The sequence below is a fragment of the Esox lucius genome, chromosome 6 (assembly GCF_011004845.1).
Source record: "Esox lucius isolate fEsoLuc1 chromosome 6, fEsoLuc1.pri, whole genome shotgun sequence".
Lineage (NCBI taxonomy): Eukaryota > Metazoa > Chordata > Actinopteri > Esociformes > Esocidae > Esox > Esox lucius.
In genome coordinates this window covers 20,539,680-20,564,287 of record NC_047574.1, presented here as the reverse complement: position 1 = coordinate 20,564,287, position 24,608 = coordinate 20,539,680, and the positions used below count along the sequence as shown (strand labels likewise).

The 24,608-nt window shown below is 40.7% G+C and overlaps 1 protein-coding gene across 3 annotated transcripts in view; it reads right to left on the bottom strand.

Moving 5' to 3' along the window:
- The window catches only part of wdr11 (WD repeat domain 11), a 65,806-nt gene extending 53,736 nt beyond the window's left edge, over positions 1–12,070 (bottom strand). For all 3 annotated transcript variants that reach the window (XM_020047481.2, XM_010870059.4, XM_020047482.2), the window contains exons 1-6: positions 11,884–12,070; positions 9,654–9,765; positions 7,577–7,730; positions 7,126–7,299; positions 6,516–6,717; positions 1,880–2,048 (exon numbers count right to left, since the gene is read on the bottom strand). In XM_020047481.2, coding sequence (XP_019903040.1) covers positions 1,880–2,048; positions 6,516–6,717; positions 7,126–7,299; positions 7,577–7,730; positions 9,654–9,765; positions 11,884–11,969 — 897 coding nt within the window. In that variant the 5' untranslated portion in view covers positions 11,970–12,070. The remainder of the gene's footprint in view (positions 1–1,879; positions 2,049–6,515; positions 6,718–7,125; positions 7,300–7,576; positions 7,731–9,653; positions 9,766–11,883) is intronic.
- Positions 12,071–24,608: the final 12,538 nt, after the last annotated feature.

The window sequence follows — 24,608 nt, the reverse complement described above, 5'->3', positions numbered from 1 at the left end:
ACCTCAGCTTTGGAACATCACAGATGGTGAAAACACACACACACTTACTTTCTGGAAACGAAAATGCCTTCCTGTAATAAATTATTTTTTCCCTAAACCCTAAGCATAACCATTTGCCTGTCCCTAACCAAGAAAATCTAAACCTTCTAAAACTCCTGAAACCTCAAAAAAACCTAAACAATCCAATGTATTTATAAAGCCATTTTTACATCAACAGTTGTCACAAAGTGCTTTTACAAAAGATCCAGCATGAAACCCCAAGCAGCAAGCAACAACGGTTTAAGCACAGTGGCAAGGACAAACTCCCCAAAAGGGCCTGAAATTTAGGAAGAAACCTAGAGAGGAACCAGGGTCGCCAGAGTAACCAGTCCTCCTCTGGCTGTGCCAGGTGAACATTTTAAGAGTACTGATTGTAATAATTAATAAATGCATGTGGGCTGTGTCCAGAGTCTATAAAACCTAATTCAGGTCAGAAGCATGACCAGATGGACAAGGACAGGGACAATCCAGAGGCATAAATGGTCAGTAGAGTGGCAGCTAGAATCTTCAGGTATGGTCTTGATCTGCAACACAACCAGACGGACTCAAGAATGAAAGAGTGCTTTATTTATTTAATGGCCAAATGTCTTCAGATTTTTCATGGGTTACTGGTGAGGACAATTAAAAAAGTAAAACACTGGCCAGAGATTTAAAATTGTCCAACTGCCTCTTATACCACAGCTGGACTCTGAGCTATCATCACTGCTGCGGCAGCCACGTGGTCGCTCGAGCAAATGGCTTGTGTGACAAGTGCTTCATAACACTTCACAGAAGCCTGCTGGACACCGCGCGGAGAGGGCTGAGTAATGGCGCCCAGCTGCCTCTGCCTCGGGACTTAGCGCTGGGTGGCTGTAGTGATGCGCATACAGGCCCAATACAGGGGAACGCACGCAAAATGAGGACGTACGTGTAGCCAGATAGATCGACAAAATAAACCACACATACTGTGTTGCGAGCTCGCGAAATTGATTTCAGCCGCTGGCGGAGAATACACAAAGTCCTACACCCCAGCTTGGCCCTGTCAAGGTATCCCCCCCCCCACGCTAATAAGGGACGGGGGTGAAAAATCTAACGCAACACTTGCCATCCTTCCGTGTCTCCTAACGCCGAGGCTCCACCTTAAAAAGGCCCACTATCCCCTATTTAGTGCACTACTTTTTATCAGGGTCGCCCATAGAGCTCGGCTCAGAAGGAGTGCACTAGAAAGTGAATAGGATGTGATTTGGAAAGGAGGGCGGCCCGAAAGGCTTCAGCATTGGTTTTGAGGAACATGAAAGTTCCTGATGACGCCAGGCTCCCGGGGTGGGTGGAACAACCCGAAGGCAGAAAACCAATATTTTAGCCGAGGAAAATGGCACAGAGAGCTATATATAAAAAACCCTCCACAGGAGTGAAGGGAGGATATGTATGTATAGCTGTGTCTTTTCCCGCTTGAAAAGTTGATCATCCCCAGAGAGGAAAATATTTATTTTCTGCAGAAATGCCATTTTTTCAGCAAAGGACATATTCCACTGGGGTTAAACTGAGGAGCGGATTTTTTGAGGTTGCTCCAGTACCGAAGAGCTTTGGGAAGAATGTTTTGGACAGGTTGATTTCTCAAACCAGTCCTAGTTATCTCTACTGTCGTTACATATCGTGTGTAATGGTAGTCACAGAACCAGCTGTGTTGAGCAACTCCATAATTTGTATGTTGCCCAATGCATTGTTTCCAATCCTGGCTAATGGTGAATTAGTGGAAGATCCTGAGCTCAGAAAGCCTGTCATTGAAAATCAAGTTGTCTAAGCTCAGGCTCTAAAACAGGCTACGGGTAACAGTGAAATGTGTGCGTTGGGTTCCAACCTGAATGAAGGGCACCCCGGAGCGTTCGATGGCCACCACCCCAACAGTTTGGCTGAGTTCCAGGTCCAAGATGAGGATCTCTCTCGGGTAGAGTAGCAACATGTGGTTCCTCTTGGAGGGCAGGTAGGACAGCTGCAGGCAGTCTGCATTCAGGGTCACAGCCTCCACTCTGGAGAAGGGGAGAAAACAGAATCAAACTTGCCCCAATTTGACTTCCTCTAATGGTTCAGTTCAATATGGCCGCCAGTCTAAATCGCAGCGGAACATTGACTGGAAAAAGAATGTCTCCTCTCCAATTATTTTTATAACGGAACCTGGAGTCCTAGTAGTTCTAGTTCACAGATTTTCTTCAAAGCAGTAGGTACGGTTTTATTATTATTTTATAACTTCTGATTTTTGACCACTAAATTGGCCTTGTTGATAGAGCATCCGCCTTGAGATTGGACGTGTTGATAATGAATTGAGTAATACCGAAGACCAAAAACGGGACTGGGTTCCTGTCTGCTTGGCACTCACCATTAAGCAGATAGATTCGGGGGTAAGGACCTGCGATAGACTAGCCTCCTGTCCACTGAGTCCAGGGGATTTACTTGTACATCAAGCAGCCTCAAGCCATAAAAAACTAGAAATGCAGCTTTGGCAGAGCACATCACTTGCTAATGATGCAGTCATAACTCACAGCCATCGTTATTCTGGATGCCCAGTTCCTCAGTTATGATATACAACATCTTGGTTTCATCACATAACGACCCTGAATTTACCTGACAATCTCAGTAGCCCAATGAAAAACTGCCAGACAGAAGTAGACTGAAATAATTGGACAATATCATGAGCTAATCTTAAACTCAAGGGGTATTGCAATCTATATTGACAAACTCATGTGCACAAGACAACAAAGTACATGTTCAGGTTAGCAAACATCAACGGGCCAAATAAACACCATGTTTCATAACTTTATTCATTACCCCAAAGAAATGAATAAGTCATGGCTTTAAATCTTCTAGTCTCTGGAAAAAGAAGGAAAACTTAATCCAGAGACAGACGTTTTGATTATTAAAAAAAGTAGTAAAAATTCATAATGTAATTTTTAGTGCTTCAAATATTTATTGACAAGCAATTTTAAACAAATGTGCATTCTTAAAAAAAAGTGGCACAGATATTGGTACAGATTTATGAGAGCAAAAACATCACAGACAAAGCAGTTACTCTGTGAGAAGAAAAGAGAGCAGAGAAATTATGAAATAAAAAGCAGAGAAGGAGATACCAATCAAAAGTGATAACTGGGAGCGACTTCAGTGGCACAGCTGAAGTGATGGGGTGAGATTTATCATAAGGGAACGAGAGCAAAGAGGTCTGTCGGCATTCCTCCATTTACCAAATTGAAACAACTGCATGTACATACCCGCTGAGCGTGAATCACTTTCATGGCTCTATTAGCACTAAACATGGAATAGGTTGCCATTTGTGACATATCCCAGGCCTCTGGGGAGGGTACCTCCAGCCTCGAAGAAAACCCACATCGTTAGAGCCACAAAACTGCCACACGCTCCCCCTCGACTTCTACTGCCACTAACATCATCAAAACCCTTCAAATATAGCAAGCTATGTATACCCCACCAAATGTCAGGGAGGACACTCAGATGGATTGGTTATAAGTTCTCCCTGGGTTTCCAGGAAACAGTGAAAGGCTTCCAACTCCCTCTTGTACAAAGCCAAATGAGGCGATTTGAAATCGTTTCAAGAAGAAAAAAGTTCTGTAAAGACAAGACAAAGACATGGAAGTATTGCCTGTTGGCAGAGCAAAAATTATTCAGTGTATAAGCAGTTAGATTTGCGTAGGCAGGCAATTACCACCACAGCTATACCTTACTCAATAAAAAAAAGAGGCATGCATTTTCCCAGATTTTTCTTTCAGGCTCTCTCTACTTGTTGACTCGGGGAGTGAATCAAAGGTAATGGCAAAATGACGGCTGACTATGTGTGTGTGTGTGTGTGTGTGTGTGTGTGTGTGCGCCGCGGGCGTGCGGGTGTGTGGCGTGTGTTGTGCGTGAGCCTGCAATTGACTTCACCAGCGTTCAGGCCTGTCAGTATGTGTGTGAGCCAATTAATCCTGAGAATGACCTGACATTCTTCAGCCTGAAAAGAATCCCACGAGGGGGGCGAAGGCACATGGGGGACTAAGAACAATGATATAGCTCTGTATTACCAGAGCCCAGATAACAATCAGGGAGAATAAAGGGAGAAATGCACCATGAAAAAGTACCAAAACAGACAGAGACAAAGAAAGAACACATATAAAGACAATAAGACAGAAGGAAAAAACATTTAAGGAAAGAAACCAGAGAATTTCTACTTTAACTGAGAGGGTGTTATTAGAGCTGGGTGGGTAGGCAGGAAGCGATAGGTAATGTTGATGCTATTAATAAACGTGTGACATTGAAGAAAGCAGGTTTTTCGGTGTATGTTGGTTGAACCATGAAGAGAGTGCCTTTTTATATTTTAATTAGACATAGTGCACCAATAGAGAATTTTAAAAGCTTGTTTTATTAGATGAAGTGCCCTTTAATACAGTCCACATGGACAGTTTTGTGTGTTAATGTTACTATAATATGAATAGAGGCAAGCAAATAAGAATCTAATTGCGTGCCCCTCCGTCAACCCCACGGCACTTAAAAGATTTGATCCCATTTAATCCAAAAAGCTCTCTTTATTTTTGCTGCTATGACAAAGTCACTTCTGAAGATATTTCTTTCTTTCTTTCTTTAATGTGATTACTGATACATTTACATCAGTCCCACATTTTAAAGTCAACACTAAGTCATTTTACTATTTTTTCATTTCGGGAATAAAAAAAATAAAAATCTATAAAATGTCTTTGTACCTCAATTATTTGGTAGCTAAATTGAAAAACAAAACAATGTAATGGTACTTTCCCATGTGCCTCTGTGTTACAAACAGTGTAAACAAACACTCAAATCATAGTGTACAAGCATGTGAACAAGCTGGTTTAACACGTCCATTCACTGTGGTTTGCTAGCGGAAACTGACCTGGTTGACCCTAACATGCCAACCTTTACCTGTTCATGTTTTGGGGACGGAAGTGCTAAAATCACCACTCTGGCCGTCTGCCAATTTCCACCCATCGAGGTAGTTACAGCCTAAAATCCATCTAATATGCTCTGTCATCACAACAAAGAAGTACAATCACAAATAGGGCTAGTAAAAAGATGATATAGCCTATAGACTTTGGATAAAGATAGCATCCATTGATCATATATTAATTGTGATTAAAAAACAACAACAAATTGATCCCTTTTCCTCTCCTCTTCTAATTTTGTAATACTCAATCACGCCAAAAAGTCAGCTGAAACCTATGGTCTGAGGAATGTGCATTCTCTGGCCAACAACCACAACTGAGTTTGCAGGTGCCCAACCCACCACGTAGGTGCCAGGTGGACACAATAATGTCACAGGTTTAAAAGGCACTGCCCGCTAGAGTGCCAGGCAATGTTGGTATATCGCAATCAAGAGTCAAACACTTGCAATGAACAAGCTGTACTGCTGAGCTGTGTCTTAAACACTGCAGGGCCCCTAATTGGGAATATTTTTCATTGCCTGGCATTTCCCTACATTACTGGACAGGGACAGTAGGGAGAGTCAGGGTAGAGCTTTAACTGAAAGAGCATGTGGCAAGACTCTAACCCATGCTGCACTTGTACGAAATGGGATTAAACCACTAGGCCAGTCAATTAAACATATTAAAGGGGAAGTTGCAACCATTTTATGTGGCCCTTTTCTCATTCCTTGCTTGTAGATCTTTTTTTTGTTACAGAGAAAATTGGTAGTCACATTAACATAGCCCTGCAATGGATGACAACAACGCATTATGAAAATGTGTCTAAGCATTCAGGAAAAGTCTCTGAAACACTAACTCTATATCCGAATAATTTCTCTGCAGTATAAATGTTTCTTATTTTTCCCCCATTGTGGCTAAACTCCATTATTGAATTATATGAATATGGTTCAGATATATGGGACAAAGGATTTTTTTCATGTATTATGATGTGGTTTGTCTCTGTAACAAAACTAAACTTCAAAGAACAATTTCATTGTAACTAAGTTTACGGCACAATATAATGCAGCAGTGCAATGAACCTAAACACACTGCCATAGCAAGCAAAGAGTTTTCAGGGCCAAGAAGTGGAAAGCTCCTGACAGGCCAAGTTAATCACCCGATATGTATCCAACTGAGCATGTCTTTACCAGGCAGAAGATGAGACTGAGTCCAGAGTCCTGGACCTCCAGCACACATCAAAATCCACAAAGAAATGGTTAACAGAGCACAAAATCAATTATGAAGAGAGACGTTCGTAAGCGTAGACCGAACTGGAAAGATACTGTATGGAGGACCGATCTAAGATCTCTTCCAATGTCTTCTTAATTAAGAAATAAGAAAAGACCAACATGATGATTTTCAACATGATGATGTAAAGTTCAGGGAGAAAATAAATGAATTTCTACTGGTGTGCGGAATAAGAATACACTCAACATTCTGATGATAGGAAACGAGTACGAAGGACCATGCAGCTCATATGACAGGGATTAAGCAGTGGTTGAGCCTATGGGGATTTCTTACGTGGGCTTCTCGTTGGTGATGAGCACTTTGACCTTATTCAGGGCCTTCTTAGCACCGGTGGGGGCAGGGGCCACCGCGGGAACAGGCTTAGTGTGGGCAGGGCTGGCATGGGGGCTGGCGATGTAGACCTTCTTACCCCCACTGCCGGGGGGTTTGGAGTGCGAGAAGTCAGAGATGAAGACGATGCCTTCGCTGGTCAGCACTAAACCGGACAGGAGATGGGAACAGATGACGACAGGTCTGGTATCTTAAACTAGGCTAATATACATGCTAACTTGACTGTAATGACAAATCTACAAAAAGTATTTTTATTGTTATTAATTGGACTGTAATGACAGATCTGGGATCCACTGGTCCGGGATCTGTTAGAAAACTGAATGTCTGCTGATAATGTTATTACTAATGGGATTGTAAATATCTACCACTCGATTTACAAAGACTGGCTTGCAACAGAGATGGTGTTTTCGTCAGTGGCATTCGCCACAGATGATATTTAACCGAACTTGAGGAGATGTGACTGGAAAAAATAAACAGTGAGAGAAAAAGAGACCAGCTCAAAAGAGAGATCTGTAGAACAAGGCACAGTGGGGGTCGCTTTTTGGTCACCTACGTGCAAGGTTGGATGGCTCGAATGGGTCAAAAGAGAAGGACAGGATGTTCTCTGCGTAACTTTTCTTCCAGAGCTTGGTCCCCGTGTCACCGTTCCACAGGACTATGTAGTTGGGCGGGTGGACGGCCAAGAGGAGATCACGCGAAGCGTCCTGAGTCCACAACCAATCCATATCTGAGAAAAATCAAGAGAGACAGAGAAGGAAGAGGTAGAGAGCGTGAAGGCAGGTGAAGGGAAAGAGATGAAAAAAAGACCATGTCAACAAATGGGATAACGACAGGCACATGGCTAATCATGAGAAAAAGTGAAGCCCAAATATCTTTCCGTTAGCTTCTTAGCAGGAAAACGATGCATCCAAGTGGATCAGTGCCAGTTGACCTGTCCAAGGCTTGCCTCAAAACGAGGCTACTCTCAGGAGGATAGTAACTGTTGATTCTTAAACAGCACTCACCCTGGATGGGTTTGGAATGCTCCTGGATCTCACAGTGGGCCGTGCCGCTCACCACGTCCCACACGATGATCTTCCCTGCCGCGTCGGCCGAGGCCAGTCTGAGGGAGTAGGGCGCGCTCAGGCTGTGGTGGTAGTTTTCCCTACACCATTTCACCTGAGGACATTACAGCCAGACAGACAGCTAAGACAGAAAGATTTAGGCCATAAAAAGCCGTTTTCTGAGCCAGAAGGGCCCATAGGTCTGGAGTCTGTCCTGGAAAGGATACTAGGCTACGGCAGGGATTATATACATTTGTTGTTACCTCGTCAGAAAATTGCTTCTCAACATTAGCATTAACATCACACCAAGTCTGAATATTAAGGGAGACAGAATTAATCACTGTGTTAAACTGACTTACATATTAATTTTACTCACACCAAAAAAAGCATCTATAAACTGTTTGGCTTTTATTAGCCAGTAATAGACCTACTAGTATCTACTCATCACTTGGAATAGTCATAAGAATTGAGAAATTGCTAGCAAGACTGAAGATGAACCTTACACGGCCAAAGCTATTTCATTTGATGGCACAAAGTTTGTTTTCCTTTCATTCATTAATGACATGAATAACGATCAATATTGGTGAAGATAACGGACAATTTTGTCAAGTGAAAAAAGAGAATCATGAAAATCCCTCTTGTACTGCGCAAGGGGTTGTGATCTATAGGCTTTTGCCCCAAGAAGCTTTTGCCCCAGGTACGCATCCGTGCAGGACCTGCACGGATTCACCAGACAGTTTTAGTTTAGGCTAACTTTAACGGAACTACTGAATGTGGAATGTAGCCAGCAAAAAAATTTATATCCTGACCCAAAAAGCATGCACGGATGCGTACATCTAAAATTGTCCCCTGCAATACACATTTATTCAGCACGGGAAAAAATTAAGAGACCACTGCACCTTTTTCTTTCCTTTCCAAAAAAGTTGAAAAGGAAAGTTTTGAATGAGGAACAGAAGTGTTCAATTAGCAGTGGTCTCTTAATTTTAACCCTTCTGTTCCTCACTCAAAACCTTCCTTTCCAACTTTTCTGGAAAGGAAAGAAAAAGGTGCAATGGTCTCTTCATTATTTCCCAAACTGTATATAGTACTCTCTGTACTCTACGGCAACAACTGAATTGTGCTCCGAAATTCATTTCCATGACTGTAGAATTTTTTGCTTACATGTTCTCCTTGCAAAAAACGTGCATAGAGTTCAACCTTGAGGAGACTGGCACAAACAGAGCATCATCAAGTCAGCTAATGGAGAACGATGGCTAGAGAAAACAGTGTGCGTTTGAATAATTGAAGGGCGTTCGGGTATATCATCCTGGACTGGCCTGCTCTTTATTGGCCACGTCTTTGTTTGCCGGGCTTGTTTGCGTCAGTATGGGTAGTGAGGAATGGGCCACTGGTGTGGGGCTGGCAGTTTACAAGATTAAACTGTTTGCTAGGTGAAAAATGACAGTCCAGGAGTGGGCCCGCCAGAGCTAATGATCACTGTGGAGTTTATTGGCTATTACTCACGGATACACACTTTTACGCAACAGCAAAACACACACACTCGCAATCGCATACATAGTTGAGTGCATGACGTTAAAGCAAGAGATATCATCAGAGCTGAAGAGACTTCATCCAAGTGGCTCTTATCATGCTTACAAGGTCACATGGACCCACTTAGACGATACACAGTACAGGCACTACATCTGCTGGCAACCAGGAAACTAACTTAGGACCAGACATTAAAATACCGCACATCGCTTTGCGTAATTCTATTCTGTTGCTCGACATCCATCTATAACTAAATACGCATACACTATGCGCCATGTAATCTCATTCAATAACTGCTTGAATGATTGATTAATGTCATTGATTAATGTCTACTAAAGACTGTAAGCAACATGAGTTGGCACAAGTGTGGCCAACTAGAACATCGCGCTGAACCATTTTTCTCAAACGTTCAAACGAACGGTTTAAAGAAGGTCCGGGCTACATTTTGGCAAGATCCCGTTATTATATAGAGAAAGCTACAGGTAGGCCAGGTCTGCTGAATGACACTTACCTTCACTACATTGGCTTTGTGCCTCTCCAGGACCTGGATGGTCTGGGAAGTCTTTGGGTCGATGATGAGGATGCTGGAGTGACATCCTTGTGCTATCAGTCCCTGCCAACCCCTGGAGGAAGAGGAAGGAAGACAACTGAATAAGAGACTGAAAAAGGGAGACGGAATGCGCTAGGAAGAGAAGGGGTCATAACGCACATTCCAGTTGACATTCCTGATGTGGATCATGAGGACACAGGGATGGAGAGAGGATGGCTGAGGTAAGATAGGATAGGTCAGGAAGGCGGTGTTTGCTGAATGATGGGTAGGAATAGGACGGGGGCATTCAAACATTTTTAGCAGGAATCGCATTTGGTTTTGCAGCCTGAATTTCTGGGGACCCCACAAATTAAGCATAAATATGCAGCCTAATTTATTTCTCCATCAACTAATAACCAAAGAAGTATATTTTAATCTCACTTGAAAATAAAGCAACACATGCGCTAGTTAAATGAGGTATTTAAAATGTATGTATACAATGAAATTGCAATGTTAATAATCCATTCCTAAGAAACAATTTAAATAAAGCCAGTCATTAGTGTAGGCTAATTAAAAATAAGAAAGACATTTACTTGCTAACACAAGTACCACACTGGCACAAAAACACATTTTGGGATTGGGGAAAAAATTATTAATAAATTGAAAAAAAAGAAACCATACCACACCATATTCATCTAAATTAGACTCCATCTTCTGTCTAACCTTTCACCAAAACAAGACGGAACTTATGGAAAGGTCATTACAGTAGGAGAGTGTACAACAGAACATTGGGGAACGCACAGATTGATCAGATTGTTAATCGATTTAATTAAAATAACTGCATATATTTTCTCAGCCATTTATGATTTATTGATAAAGATGGTGGGAAAGATAGAGGACAAAAAGAGTTCTGGCGGGAAATACCTGTTGGCTGGATTCAAATATATGTTACAGTAGTATATGGGCACAGAGACACCAGATTAGAATGCTGGACCACCCCAGTCCAGTCCATACAGATTTGCTGTATATAGAAGTACTTAGAACATGACTTTTTGGACCTGAACAATAATTAGGCTAAGAGATAAAGGTGCTGAAATTGTATGTACTTTGAATACCCCAGAAACAGAATTGAGACAATATGAATGCAATTTGACATTCAATAGTGGGTTCACTGGTGGCCATGTGTTAGCACCTGAGAAACCAACATTACTTCTCTTGACTTTTACAGTACTTAGAAGTTAAAATGCTAATTAAATTAAACTTAACTGTAGACATTTGAAACGATAAGTACATTCTATGAACTCTAGTATATGGAAAATTAAACTGACAGCCATCTTGTATTCAAGAGCATCTTAGGTCTCAATTGATCCCATTAAGTAGGGTCTCATCTAAAAACATACTGTTTTTATCCATTCATAATTTAGTGATGCCCAATTTGGGACTACTGCTTTTTCACATCAAAGCAACCCCAGGCCATGGGACAGTCCAAAATCGATGCACAGATGCAAATCTCACCAAGACGTTCTGCTTCTGTCTCACTGCTTGCTTGAGAAGCAATCACCAGAACCTATGCGCCAGGAGGAGATGCCTCCTCCGGCCAACAAATGTGGTTTATAAGGCACAAGTCCAATCTACTACGAGCATACTAGTCAACCCAGCACAACAAAACAAGACAGCAGGACATCCCTCCCACCAAAGCCAAACAGTTTTTGCACATCTTTGCAAGACTCCCGGGCATTGGTGGAATACACAACCAGGGTTAGAATCATTGTTGCAATTGCACAGCTGAACTGTAAGACAGTGACTTTAACAAGTAGATATTTTTTGTTGTGATTGCATACAGCTGTTATACTACAACTGATAAACTTAAACTCTACACAGAATGAATTTATAGGTAAAATATTGATATAGCAACTCCAAAATTGTCAGAATTCTTAATGATTGACACAGTACTTTTTCCACCAACTAACATTACGTGTTTGCTATTTTGCTGATGTTAGCATCGAACTGGCTAGCTGACGAAGAACACCACTTCGAAAGACTCAGCCATCACGCTAGTTATTGCCATTAAAAATACATCGGGTTAACGTTGGATAACTAATATATAGTTACATGCATACTAATATGTTTTTTCTTTTGGAATAAATCATCTCCGGCTCGGCAACTAAGTAACGTAAAATAGATTAGGCTAACTCAGATCTCATGAACTTACCAATCAACTGCTGTTTTGTTCTGCAAATTGAGCGTGCCAGTCAATGTCCGAGCAGCGAGTTTAATATTGACAGTATAAGGAATCATTTTTTATAATTAAATGTATCAACTACATCCAAATTAATCGACAAAATCACCCGTTTATTTGACAGGAGTAAAAAATAAATAAACAGGAAGTGGAAAACCAGGGTGCGTTACAATTATGTTCCTTCAGGAAATAATCTTACACAATAAGGTTCCTCCATTGCCAACGTTGCTTGGCTAGATATGACCAGTTACAGTCATTTTAAATAATATTTGATTAACACGTTGATATATATATATTTTTTGCGTTTCTCAGATACGACTAGTTACTATAATTACAAATGATAATTTATTTAAACGTTAATTATTTTGTGTTTCTCTTGCACAGGTGACCCAGAGACATCTAAACTAATTTCTCTGAGGTACATATGTATTGTTTCATTATCCTTAGCAGTGAAAAAACTTTCATGATAACGATACCATGTTCTAAATATTGTTAAATTGCTATATTTAATACGGTAGTATTCCCTGTTGTTGCAGTGCTTTGCAGTACCTATGGTGTATATAACTTATTGCTGTGTTTATATTATAATATTTGCTACAGTAGTGTTTTGCAAATATTGCTGTAGTATTAATTATGTATTAACTATATTTCATTTAAATATTAAACTTTTGTGCATCTGTAAATGTTATTTTCTCAATGTTAGTCACTTATCTGCTATAGCTTTTTTCCTGGATTGTATTTTGAAATTATATCACAGCAATTGTAAATGTAAATTCCTAATTTGCCCTTATGGGTGAAGCACTGGGTGAAAGCTAGCTCTGAACAACTCAGGAGTGTATGTAACAGTAAAAATCTTACTCAGATTTATAACATTGTAACACTGCTAAATGTCCTCTTAATCCCACTCTGATTGATCTAATTTTAGGCAAAACTCCTCATTCCTTTATACACTGGTATAGTATGATCTAGAAGGCAATTTTGGGAAATGTTCTCTTATAATAAGGCCCAGTTCTTAGATTAGATTAGATTCAAATTTATTGTCATTGAACAGTACAAGTACATTACAACGAAATGCAGTTAGCATCCAACCAGAAGTGCAAATAGAATAGGGCAGGGCATTTACAAGTACTAAGTAAAGTGTATGTTACAAGTGGAATGTATAGATGTGCAATGAAGACAAATACAGTGCAAAATGGCAATTCTAAATGAGCAATGATTATGAAGGCAAATAGGGGAGGGCATGGAGTATCCCCCAAACCACACAGTGGCACAGTTTGAAGTTCACGAGGATCTGGGAAGACAAATTGGCCTTCTTCAGCCTCCTCAAAAAGTATAGACACTGCTGCGCCTTTTTGACCAGGATTGAGGTGTTGAGTGTCAAGAAGAGGTCCTCAGGGATGTGGACACCCAGGAATTTGAAGCTTGACACACTCCACCTCAGTGCCATCGATGAGAACTGGGGCGTGACTGCAGACTTCCTGTAATCTACAATGAGCTCTTTGATCTTCATTGCATCGAGGGCCAGGTTGTTGTCAGCACACCATGCAGCCAGGCACTTGACCTTCTCCCTGTAGGCTGATTCGTCACTGTCACTGATCAGGCCGACCACCGTGGTGTCGCCTGCGAATTTGACGAAATCTGAGGGGAGTTCAGCTTTAATGGCTGGCTCTTTGTTGTCCCTGTCGAAGTGGGCATAAAACCTGAGAAGGGTCTTCACAGACCCTAGTAGCTTACTACTAGTGGAAAAATGTGTTTGTTCCTCAGCACGGTGGTCTTGGAATTTTCTCCAGACAAGTTTGACACTTCAAAATCTTGTTACTGTATGTGTTTATGTGGGAAATTGTCTGTCCTCATGTTTTTGTCATTACCGCTGCGGCCATCAGTGCTGTCACGTTTTGATAGAGCACTTCACAATTGGGGTACTAAAGTGTTAAGTGTGGTGTTCAATTCCTTTTGACTCAAATTTGACTTACTTTTGTACCAATGTAATTACTTAGTACGACCCCTTAAATTTAATACATGACTCTTGGGAACGTGTATGTCTTATGCTGCCAACATGATGTGTAGAACATGTTAGAAGAGGCTGTGGCAATATTGCATTTCAAAGCCATGCATGTTTCTTTTCAACACTCAGTTATCACTTGGCTTTCACTGACATTTTCTTTAACTTCTCAATAGCATTTAGATGCATTTTTGTCGCTACAAACCATAGACCTCAATCTCTCAGACTTTCATTTGTTTTACCTACTTTTAAAAATGTTTGTATATGATTTAGGTATGTTTATTAACATTATGGCAGTACCCTTAATTACATTTTTAAATTACATATTTATTTGCAATACACCCACTGTGTCCTAAAATGAAAAAGAAATATAAATGTTACGAGTGTTAAAACAATCCAGTGTATTAGGGTAGTAGAATCATAGAGAAATGTCACGTTGCAGCAGGGGTAGCAGGACACAGGTGCAGTGGTTGTTCAAACAAAAGGCCTTTTAATAAAAAGACTTGGTTGAGAAACAAAAGGCTCAAAACAGCAGGAACAAGTACCAGGCAACAGCAATGACCAACAAGAAACACAGGGGCAGGAGAAATTTAATTAGGGACAAACTGAGGGGGCAAACAAGACACGGTGAAAGCAATTATACAGAGGGCAAGCTATGTTCAAAATCATAGGATAAAAACCAAACAGAACAGCTTACATTCAAAAGGAAAGGCAAAAACCAAACAGAACAAAAACAGAACCTAACAGACACATTTTAATTAAAAAAGTGTCTTTAATGAAAAAAAGTGTTGTTCAGCTTGTGATGGGCATTAGTCTGCTTATGTTTTCCTCCCAAAGACACAATCTTGAGGCTGTCTTTATTTTGTTTTGGAGACAGTTCCCTCTCCGTGGACATAATGTAAATTGGGATAATTTAGGCAATCTTTGCCAGTGTGGCCATAATGAACTACAGACATTTATTAATACTTTTTTTTTCTAAATGTTAGTATGCAGAATATTAATTTCATAGTAAGTACTTAATTATTCTCTAACGAACTGCAGTATTTTTTATGTGGGTTTATGTGGGTTTGGGCTTTGTTTTGTTATTCAGCATCAGAATCACATACACATTAATTGCATAGACAAAACATATGTTGTGCTCCCTGCCTCTGGTTCACTTGCCTTACAGCCACCAGCAACACTGAATGTATCATTAAAAACAGTCTCAAACACAACCAGATCAGCCTTCCCTCAGCTTGGTACAGCCCTCTCTCAGACATTGATGTTTATTTCATTTTATTTTATTTTTTAAATAATTTTAATAATATTCATCGATTTTATCCTCTTTGCCATGCATTGTCCAAGGTTTTTGGAGAGAGTTCACATCCTATGTATTACTATTATCTGTTCCTAGCTGTACAATGAGGAATAATTTAGCAATAAGACCATAAGGTGTGGTTTATGGCCAATATCCTACGGCTATGGGCTGTTCTTTAGCACAGTGCAACTTCGCCATATACTACAAACAAGCAAGGGGCATTATTGCTATGATAAACTGGCTGCCAACACAGTTTTTACAGTAAAAAACATGTGTGGGCTAATATGTTTTATGCAGTGTTATACCACCGCTTTTATCTAATCAGCAAGCGGGGTTCAATCAACACGGTTTTTAAGCAACAGATTGGGAGTTCAATAGCTATTGTCCATAGTAAAGAGAAACATACATGTTGACTGAGGAAAAGGCTTTACTGGTTGTTTTTACAGTTTAGGGCCATAATCATTTATATTAATGAATTTTCCTCCAAACACATTTAGGAACATAATAGGTGGAACATCATACACAAAAGACTAATTACAATCAATAGTCAGTATTTCCACAGAGCACTTCTAACAGTTATAAATCTGCCACAGCAAAGCCAAATGATTTTCCCCCCAAACACTTTTAGCTTTTTACAAATAAGATGGATGCCTTTGACATTTTTCTGCTGCTGCTAGTATTTCATTCTTTTATTGTAAGAATCACTAAGAAAATCATTATTCAAAAGTTCATTGCAACTAACCAGAAGATGATATGATTTGATGCGTTCCCAGAGATGTCTCAGTAGGCCTTGGGGAAAGATAAATCAATTGCTGAAACATTTGATGTTTAAAATCTGTATTTAAAAAGGAAAGAAAAAGCTGTAGACTCAAGGAACTCCGATGCGATCGTTTATTTTTACCAATGCTTCAACAGTCTTCATCAGGGTATCACAATAGCATACTAAGACTTGAGGCATTTCTATACATTTTGGGTTACATTTTACTGTGGATTGTTTCCAAGTAGGTCAGTTGGTAAATCATTGCATTTGTAACCCCAGTATAAAAACGTATGCTCTAATAGGAATGCATGGATCGTATCAAAATAAAACATGTTTTGCTTATGCTGCTGTTGGCCAGTTTGTAAAGTCCTGTCAATGTCCGTGCAGCATTCTATCATTTCCCCTTTTACCTAAATGGGGAAGCAGGGTAGCTTTGTGGTCAACAGTCTTAGGTCAGTGAACAAAAGGTCGCTGATTTTAATCCATGAGCCGACAAGGTGTCAGCCTGTTTGGTTCCTGAACAAGACCGTTAATTGTCATTGCTTCCAGGTTATTGCTATAAGGTGTTCTTAGCATACTTGCAGGAAATCAGCTTAAAAACAGGCAAGATGTTTTCTCCTTTGCCAAGTGTTGAGAATTAGAAAGTATCCTTCCCAACGCTCAATACCTGCTTTGTTATTAGTAAAATGTGTACTTCTATACTATTTTTATCTGACTCTAGTTGGGTGCCTTGTGCTTTTGCAACCCAAAACAGTTTAAGAATCACTGCATTACCCTACTGATTAGAACTGTGTTGAAGGTAAAAAGCCAAGCTTGCTCTATTCTCACTCTGACATTGATAAATCATATAGGTTTCGCTCAGACTCAGAATCTTTGCCTTTTGCACGGTATACTGTTGCTTAGGGTTAGAATTTAAAATCTTGAAATGAGAGTGCCTAACAAAAAAAACAACATTATAAATGAATCTCATACCGAAGTTCCATTACATGGGCATGTCCAATCTTTCACGGCAGGTAAGAAAAAAAGATTACAAAAAACACAGCCAATCTTCTCATGGTATCAGCAAAGCAAGCTGAATAAATGACCCAGTATATAGATAGCTTGGCTGATATGACATGGTTATTGGATTTTGTTAACAATTTGCTGGATGCTATTTGTCCATTTATATGTTAATTCGGCAACACTGAGCTCAAAACTGCAACTTAATTTACAAATCTATATCATAAGCGTTCTCTTGTCTGTCCAAGTTGTCTTGAAGTTACACTTTGCACCAAGTTATCTTGAAGTCCACATATTCAGAATTTCCCTAGAAATCCTAAACCAAGATCATAATATATTTCTATTGCAGAGCACACTGAAAGCCCAAATTAGCTTTGTTCTGACATACAACCAGATAACGCACATCAAAAGTGTTACACATACAGTATGTAGACTTTCATCGTGGTCAGAATCATCCATAGGATTCTATTTCGTTTTGCTCTCTCCGCCAAAAACCTACAGTACACACCTGGCTGAGATTGTGACAGAGAAATCCAATATGTGAAAATGATTTCTCCTTGTTGTTTTTCTTCTCACCTCCTTCAGACTCAATAAATGTGGAAGCCTCCGGACTAATCATACTATGCTCCTGTAAAAACCCAATTAGCATCTCTGTGTTTTTATTCAGACTGTGTTGCTCTGCAGTGCCTAGCTAATGTGAAACACTTCACCCAATCCTCTTGCCAGTATCCACTCACTTCCAATGAATGATGTAACTGTGGGATATCGCCACTTCATTTTACCTGTACAGTAGTTGTTTAGATTTAGTGAGCGCCACATTTTTGAGTCACACATGACCATACTTTGACAACAAGCCCATTTCCTCACAAATAAATAATGCATCAGAAATCCACATGATTGTGCATTGTGAGAATGTTTGTCTAAGCATGTGTACTGTGTAGAGCAGGTTTATTACATTTCTGTCCTCGAGGGCCAAAACGTTTCTGGCTTTTATACTCTACTGTTAATATGGGACTGATTCAGACCTGAGATGCCAGGTGAAGGCAATCAACTAACAGGTAGAACCAAAAACAAGAAGTGTTTCGACCTTCCAGGACCGGATATGAAAAGCCCTGGTGTAGAAGTTATATTTTAAAATGTCAGGTTAGACTTTTGGTCAGAATCTTCACTGTGCCCTCCTGTTGGTATTGACTGAAAAAGAAGATTGTTAGATTGCTTGCTCATTTTGTCAAAAGCTTACTTTTGAGCAGAACAAAAACAAGTCTGTTAACAATTTTCCTCCAAATTGTTGAGAGCATTTTAAACTCTCCACCGTAATTGCCACAACTAAATCCAAGCCTTTCTCCCTTTTTATTCAGGTTCTCAGCTTTTGAACAGCACTGACGCACACAAGCTGCCCCCAAGAGTCTCATGCTCTGATTTCGGCTTCCCTGCTTTTTCCACATCAGCAAGATTCAGTTTGTGAACCAATACTGGTAGGCACTGTACACAGATCAACAGGACTGAAAGATATTACACTATTTAGCTAAAAAAAAAAATAAGGAAAGGTGACAAGTTGGACTGACTGAGTCATTTACTTTTTTATGAAACTTGCCATTGTGTTCTGAGTCATTAGTTCAGGTATCCTTCCTTCCTGTTAGTGAAGTACATACATAAACAATGCAAACCAGCCATCCCTTTCATCACAGCAGCAGAAGTCACTGGAACAGTACAGACAGTTAAGCAGATGACAATGCATGGATATTATTGTAAGTACTGCATTCATGCTCACTGTTAATATTCATATGGCAGATGTTTTATTGTCTTGATGATTAGGATTAATCAGAGTTAAGTAGTGGAACCTCTCTGTTAGTGAGATTTCAAGGTCTTATTTTGAAGTGGAACATGTTTAGAAGGGAAGGGAGTTTGCCTGAGGATATCTGGTAAGGGGTGGAGACTTTGCTTTCAAATGGTATCTCTCAGAGCAAATGTGGATAGTTATGCAAGCTTCCCCCTTGTGGGTGCTACTGTGGCAAGCATGCTAACACTAGGTATCAACCAGAAATACGAAATGGGCTAGTAGGTATAGTGTGCTTTTATAGGTCAGTATCGCAGATTATGTGCATGAAGTTGAGCTTCTGCCAACTTTGGTCCATTTCGGTCCAAGCTCCACAGCAATGACCGCAACGACCCCTCTGTTTTAACTGATCAATTGCAATGCAATTTTGTAGCACATTTGCATAATATTCTGCTTCACCCGGGTCAAGTGAATTTCTACCATGGAAAGTGAATAGGCCCTGTCATTGTGTCTGAGGCCAGCCCACTGTCGACTCACCTCAGAAGCTAAGCAGGGTGGTGCCAGTCGGTAACTGGATGGGAGACCAGACACTGCTGGAAGTGGTTGGACACTTCCCCTATTTAAAGATTTTATGACAATGCCCCAGGGCAGGGAAGGAGAGATTCCCTTGCACAGGGAGCTGTATTTTGGATGATATATTTAACAGATATGTTTTCTATTCGTACGATAATGCAAATAACGTACATAATTTTACAATGCTTTGTTGGAAATCACAAACGGGGATCCACCGGGTGCTGTGTGGCCTTATCTTTAAATGTTGGTTAAAGCTCTGGCAGGGATGTAGGCTAATGCTCTGGAAATATTCACAGGTTGCTGGGATTACTGTGCAGTTGGTGTGGATCAAGCTTGCTTTTTGTCATTATCACAAACCATGGATGCTGATGTAGACGTCGGACTGATTGATCCTCCTCTTGATGTTTCAAATCCTTTGATGACAAACTGACAGATGGCATAAAAAAAACAACGTTTCACCGTTCAGGCATTTAAACAGGAAATGAATTAAACCTGACATATGTATGTGATGAGGATTTATACAAAACAGATTAGACAAGAAGGCAACATGCAAACTGCAAGAGAAAGGTACAAATTGCAGCATAAATGCACGGAAACCATTCTTTACCACCGATGGCTGTGAGGCAGGCGCATCGGAAATGTTTATCGATCCCAGAAGCTGATGACGTTACAGAATATTTACAGATAGCCAAGGCCACCATCATTATTCTCATCAATGGAACTCTCAGTGTAGTCTTTGTTCCCAGTACGATATGTCACAGATTGGATTTTCAGATTTTCAGACTTCACCCCTCAAAGCCATAGGCAAAAGTATTTGATACCTTTTCATTCATTCAGCCCATACAATGAGCCAATTTTCTTGTATCTCTACCCATCAGCCTCTTCGGTCAGAGAGTTGGGACATCATTGTGAAAGTGCTCAAGGCTATTGGTGCAGTTGCCAAGGCGACTCTTTATTGCAGAAGTGAGTAAGGGTGTGAGGGGTGTAATAGGAATGATTAGTCAGCTCAACATTAATCTCAAAGAGACGGCCTGCTCTTCATGGAGCTTCTGACTGGCCCTTGAAAGAGACAAATTGAGTCCTAAATGTTGTATTGACTACTGGACCTAGTCTAAAAAGCAATGCAATGCACAGGGTGGGATTTTGGACGTCATTTTCTTTTGCTGACAGAGATAAAGTGGTACAGGAATTTCTTAATCCTCACTTGTTTCCTGTTTTGGCCCTCAGAGATAGAAATGTGTGTGTGTGTGGATGTGGGGATGTGGGTGTGGGTGTGTGGACGTGATTGTGGATGTGTGTGTGGATGTGTGTAATTGGTGTTTTGTCTTTTAATCCCAGACTAAAATGTTGTGACATGTCTGCTTTATACAATGCTTTCCAGGATGGTTGCTACTTTTACTTCCTGTGATGCTTTTATTGGGTATCAATGATTATAACCTTGTGCCTAGGCATGAGGGATATGCCCAATGGACAAGAGCAGTATGATTTTGAAAGGACATCCAAACTTGTTTCTTTTCTTTGTCCCACACCTTGGGACAAGTTTATTAAACTGAATCAATTAGGTCTTTTAAAATATAAAACAAATCCTGTCTCCCTAGCCACTGAAAAAGTACAAGTGTTCCTACCACTTCCTGCCAGTCTAACCATTAACAATACCATTATTATTGATTATTACGTATATAAGAATAATTCTATTCAAGTCAGTATGAGTAAGTTCTCCTTTATTTTTGGTTTCTCAACTTCCAGAAGTTGCATCTATCCCACAGTTTCTGGAGCTGTGGCCACCACAGCTGATGACAGAGGTCTTCATGTCCTCTGTGCACTGCTGCAGTCTGGTATCATCCACTCCAGGCTGGGCAGTTGCCCAGTGCAAAAACATCAGGTGTTGATGTCAGCGTCATTCCTTTATGACACAGCTGCAGTCCTCAGAGACCACCATGTTGGCAGGATTTGAATGGGAATTGCAGTTTGGCTTATCTTCCTACATAGGAATGTTGCTACCCTTCTGGGCTGGGAGGTATTCGATGGCAATAGTTAAGGTAGGTGAAATGGTAGGATCTTTACTTGAATATCTGCAATGAAGGGATTGCCATTCATTGATATCAGGGAGTTTTCCCTCTGAGATTTTGGACAGTGATTGGCACAACTTCCTCCGTGGCGGACGAGTAGTTCTTCATGGCGTAATCATTTAGGAAATGTTGGCATGAGGCTGATTCCTCAAGGAAATGTTGGTTCCCATGGGCACCCAGGGTCAAACACATGTACTCCTGAGCATCAGCTGTTGACACTTTGATCACTAACACGTGAAGAGGACAAGGAACCATTGTGAACCCATGCAGAGTTGTAATACGGAGCATACGCATATTTGGCAGCAATAATTTGTGTTAATTATGATTGAGGGTTGAGTCATTTGAATCCTTTCAAAGGGAATTCAGACGTCTTGTCATGTCTTGTCATGTCTTGTCATGTCTTGTCATGTCTTGTCATGTCATGTCTTGTCATGTCTTTTCGATCTGAAAGAAAGAAAACAGCATCGGAGGATAAACAAACCAGTGCCAAATAGCTAAATTATAAAAATGTAAATATCATTATTTGCCCCAAAAAATGTACATGCCTAAAACATTGGGCATATTTTTGGTCGGCTGCAATTACAATAATCTAGTTTTTTCATCACTTGAATTGTATATTACAGGCCCACAAGCGGGGCATGGTCTGAATAAATGTTTTGCAGTGAATCAAATAAAAGCTACATTATTGCACCAATGCTTCCTGGTTGAGTGAGCAGTGTTATTAGAAACAGAATTGCTTGGCAATGCATGCGATACAAAGCGTCAAGATCTTAGACCCTTCCAAACCTACTACGGAGTTGTTGCGATGAGGCATGGCTAGAATTGTTAATGGGACTTCACTTTAATAAAAAAGTATATTGACTGCAGCAGTTACTATTGATGGTACTAATAGGAGTAAACAACAAAGTTTCAGCAGGAAGATCAATTTGTGCTTTTAACTGACATTACAAAAAATTCAGTCTTTGCTTAGCATCATTTTAGTTAACATTCAATGCTACCATGCAAATTCATCACTTGATAGAACGTGCCGTATTCTACTGCGTACATGGCAGCAGTGTCATAAAAATACTTTAGCCAATATTATGTAAATTATCGGAAATCGCTACTTTCGCCTCCATAACCATTGCTAAGTAATAGTTAATGCTTTTTGGGGGTCTTGAGCCATTTGACCATACATGTTTTCTTTGCCTACCTCAGATTTTGCTTAGATATATGCTTTGAGAATGTTAGGAATTATTATTGATGTAACCACTATCTTGTAATGTATGTAGTATTGGTTTGTTTAATGTAATAAATAACAATGTCAAGTTAATACATTTGAATTATGAGACGGTTTTGTAGTCCTTCTTGAGATGATTCATAATGTTTGCTTGCTGCACTCCATTTTTTGACTGATAGAGTTTACATTGTTTAATAGGCTTTGTGTGTAGTACTTTTGCAAAGTACTATACTGATGACAATGAGTTGAACACATATGAAAAATGAAATCACTTCACTACACCCATTGCATAAATGGACTGAATAGTAGTGGCAAAGAACATTTCATTTATTTAGAAGATGGGTGAATTTTTCAGCGCAACTAACGCCTGCATGCCTCTTTAACCTTTTCTACATTTTGTTGTGTCAGTGTCTCAGAGACTCATACATTTAAATTATGATTTATTTTAGGTAACCCTTGGAGGACATTGAAGACGATCAAGAAAGTGTTGAAGTATAACACTTCCCCGAGTTGGTTTGTTGGAAAGGAGAATAAAACACAGGGAGTCAGGGCAATTACCGTAGTTATACGTCCATTTATTACAGAAGCTTCTGGAGACACGTGTCGCCGCACAATGTCTAAGGATCAACATTCAAAACATCATTTTTATACTTCTACTACGCCCAAAAGATAGAGGCGTTAACTTACAAAGTGTGTGCCATTGGCCCAATCCCAGTTTTATTCCTTATAGGATAACTGCAAGTATCTTCTTGTCTCCTCCTGGTATCTGTCTGGCCTGTCAGACTATGTGTGTGTGTGTCTCTAACCTGTGTCCTGTTTCTCACAAAACAGACATACTAAATCTTTCTCTCCCCGGCAACTGCTTAACCAGGGTTTCCTATCCTCCTACTTGCTCCTTCAGTTTCGGTTCATATTACAGACATTTAATATTTTGTTTCATTGGTTACAACAGCTTATAACAGTTCACTAACTTATACAATCACTACATCTACAATTCCCCCTTTTGATCTCTCCCCAGAGAGATCACCCCTATTCGCCAAGCTCCAGTTCTCCCGGGTCATGCTGCTCCAGTAGAGGCATCAGCATCCCTGATGGCGATCCTGGAGCCTTCTCAATGGCTGTAGAAATCACTCTCATGGCAAGCCCTCTTATGCATGGGATACAACAAAACCCACAAGTAACCATTATAGCACCAAATGTAGAAAGCGATAAAAGAACAGACATTATCAAACCTTTCCACTGGCCGAACATCGAGATCATCCATTCCTCCAGCGGATTATCTATCCCAGAATGCTCGTATGCGACCCCTTGACATAGTCCAATTCAATTCCCCAAATTTCCTCAAACAGGTGTCCTCAGGTGGGGTCGCTGACCTCTTCGCTGGGGGAATGAAGACCCGATGCCAACCTGGGAAACCTGTAACAACACACAACACACATATCATTATTCTACCAATTCCCATATACTACTTCATTCTACTATCATCTCCCCAGACCTTTCTCTGTAACCCTGTCATCTTGGTACGAGTGGTATGAGCCACTCGGTGTCCTATACCCCCTTTAGTTACAGTATTTTTCAGTTCTTTCCCCTAAGAGTCTATTCCCCTGGCGCCGTCCTTTGTCTCCTTCACTCGCTCGTAGTCCCGCCGTGTCCTGGGGTCCGCTCCTGGCACCGGTCCGGCTGGTGTTGGTCCTCCTTCCGTCCACGCTGGGGAAAGCTCCTCCTTTCCGGTTTGGATGAGGTCCGTCAGCGACCTCCCTGGCTCCTGCGCTGGTGTACACTGGCTCCAATGGTACCACGTCTCTCCTTTGTCCCTCAGGCGGACCGCATGGCTCGTTCTCTCCACCACCTGATGAGGACCCTTCCACCTTGGCTCCGACCACTTCCGCTTGATGACCTTCAGCAACCCCCACTCCGCCTGGGGCAGGTTCTGGTCCAGCGGGTGCAGGTCCCTCCGTTCTCCGACTCTGTTGGTGAATTCTGAAACGAGAGCTCGCAATTC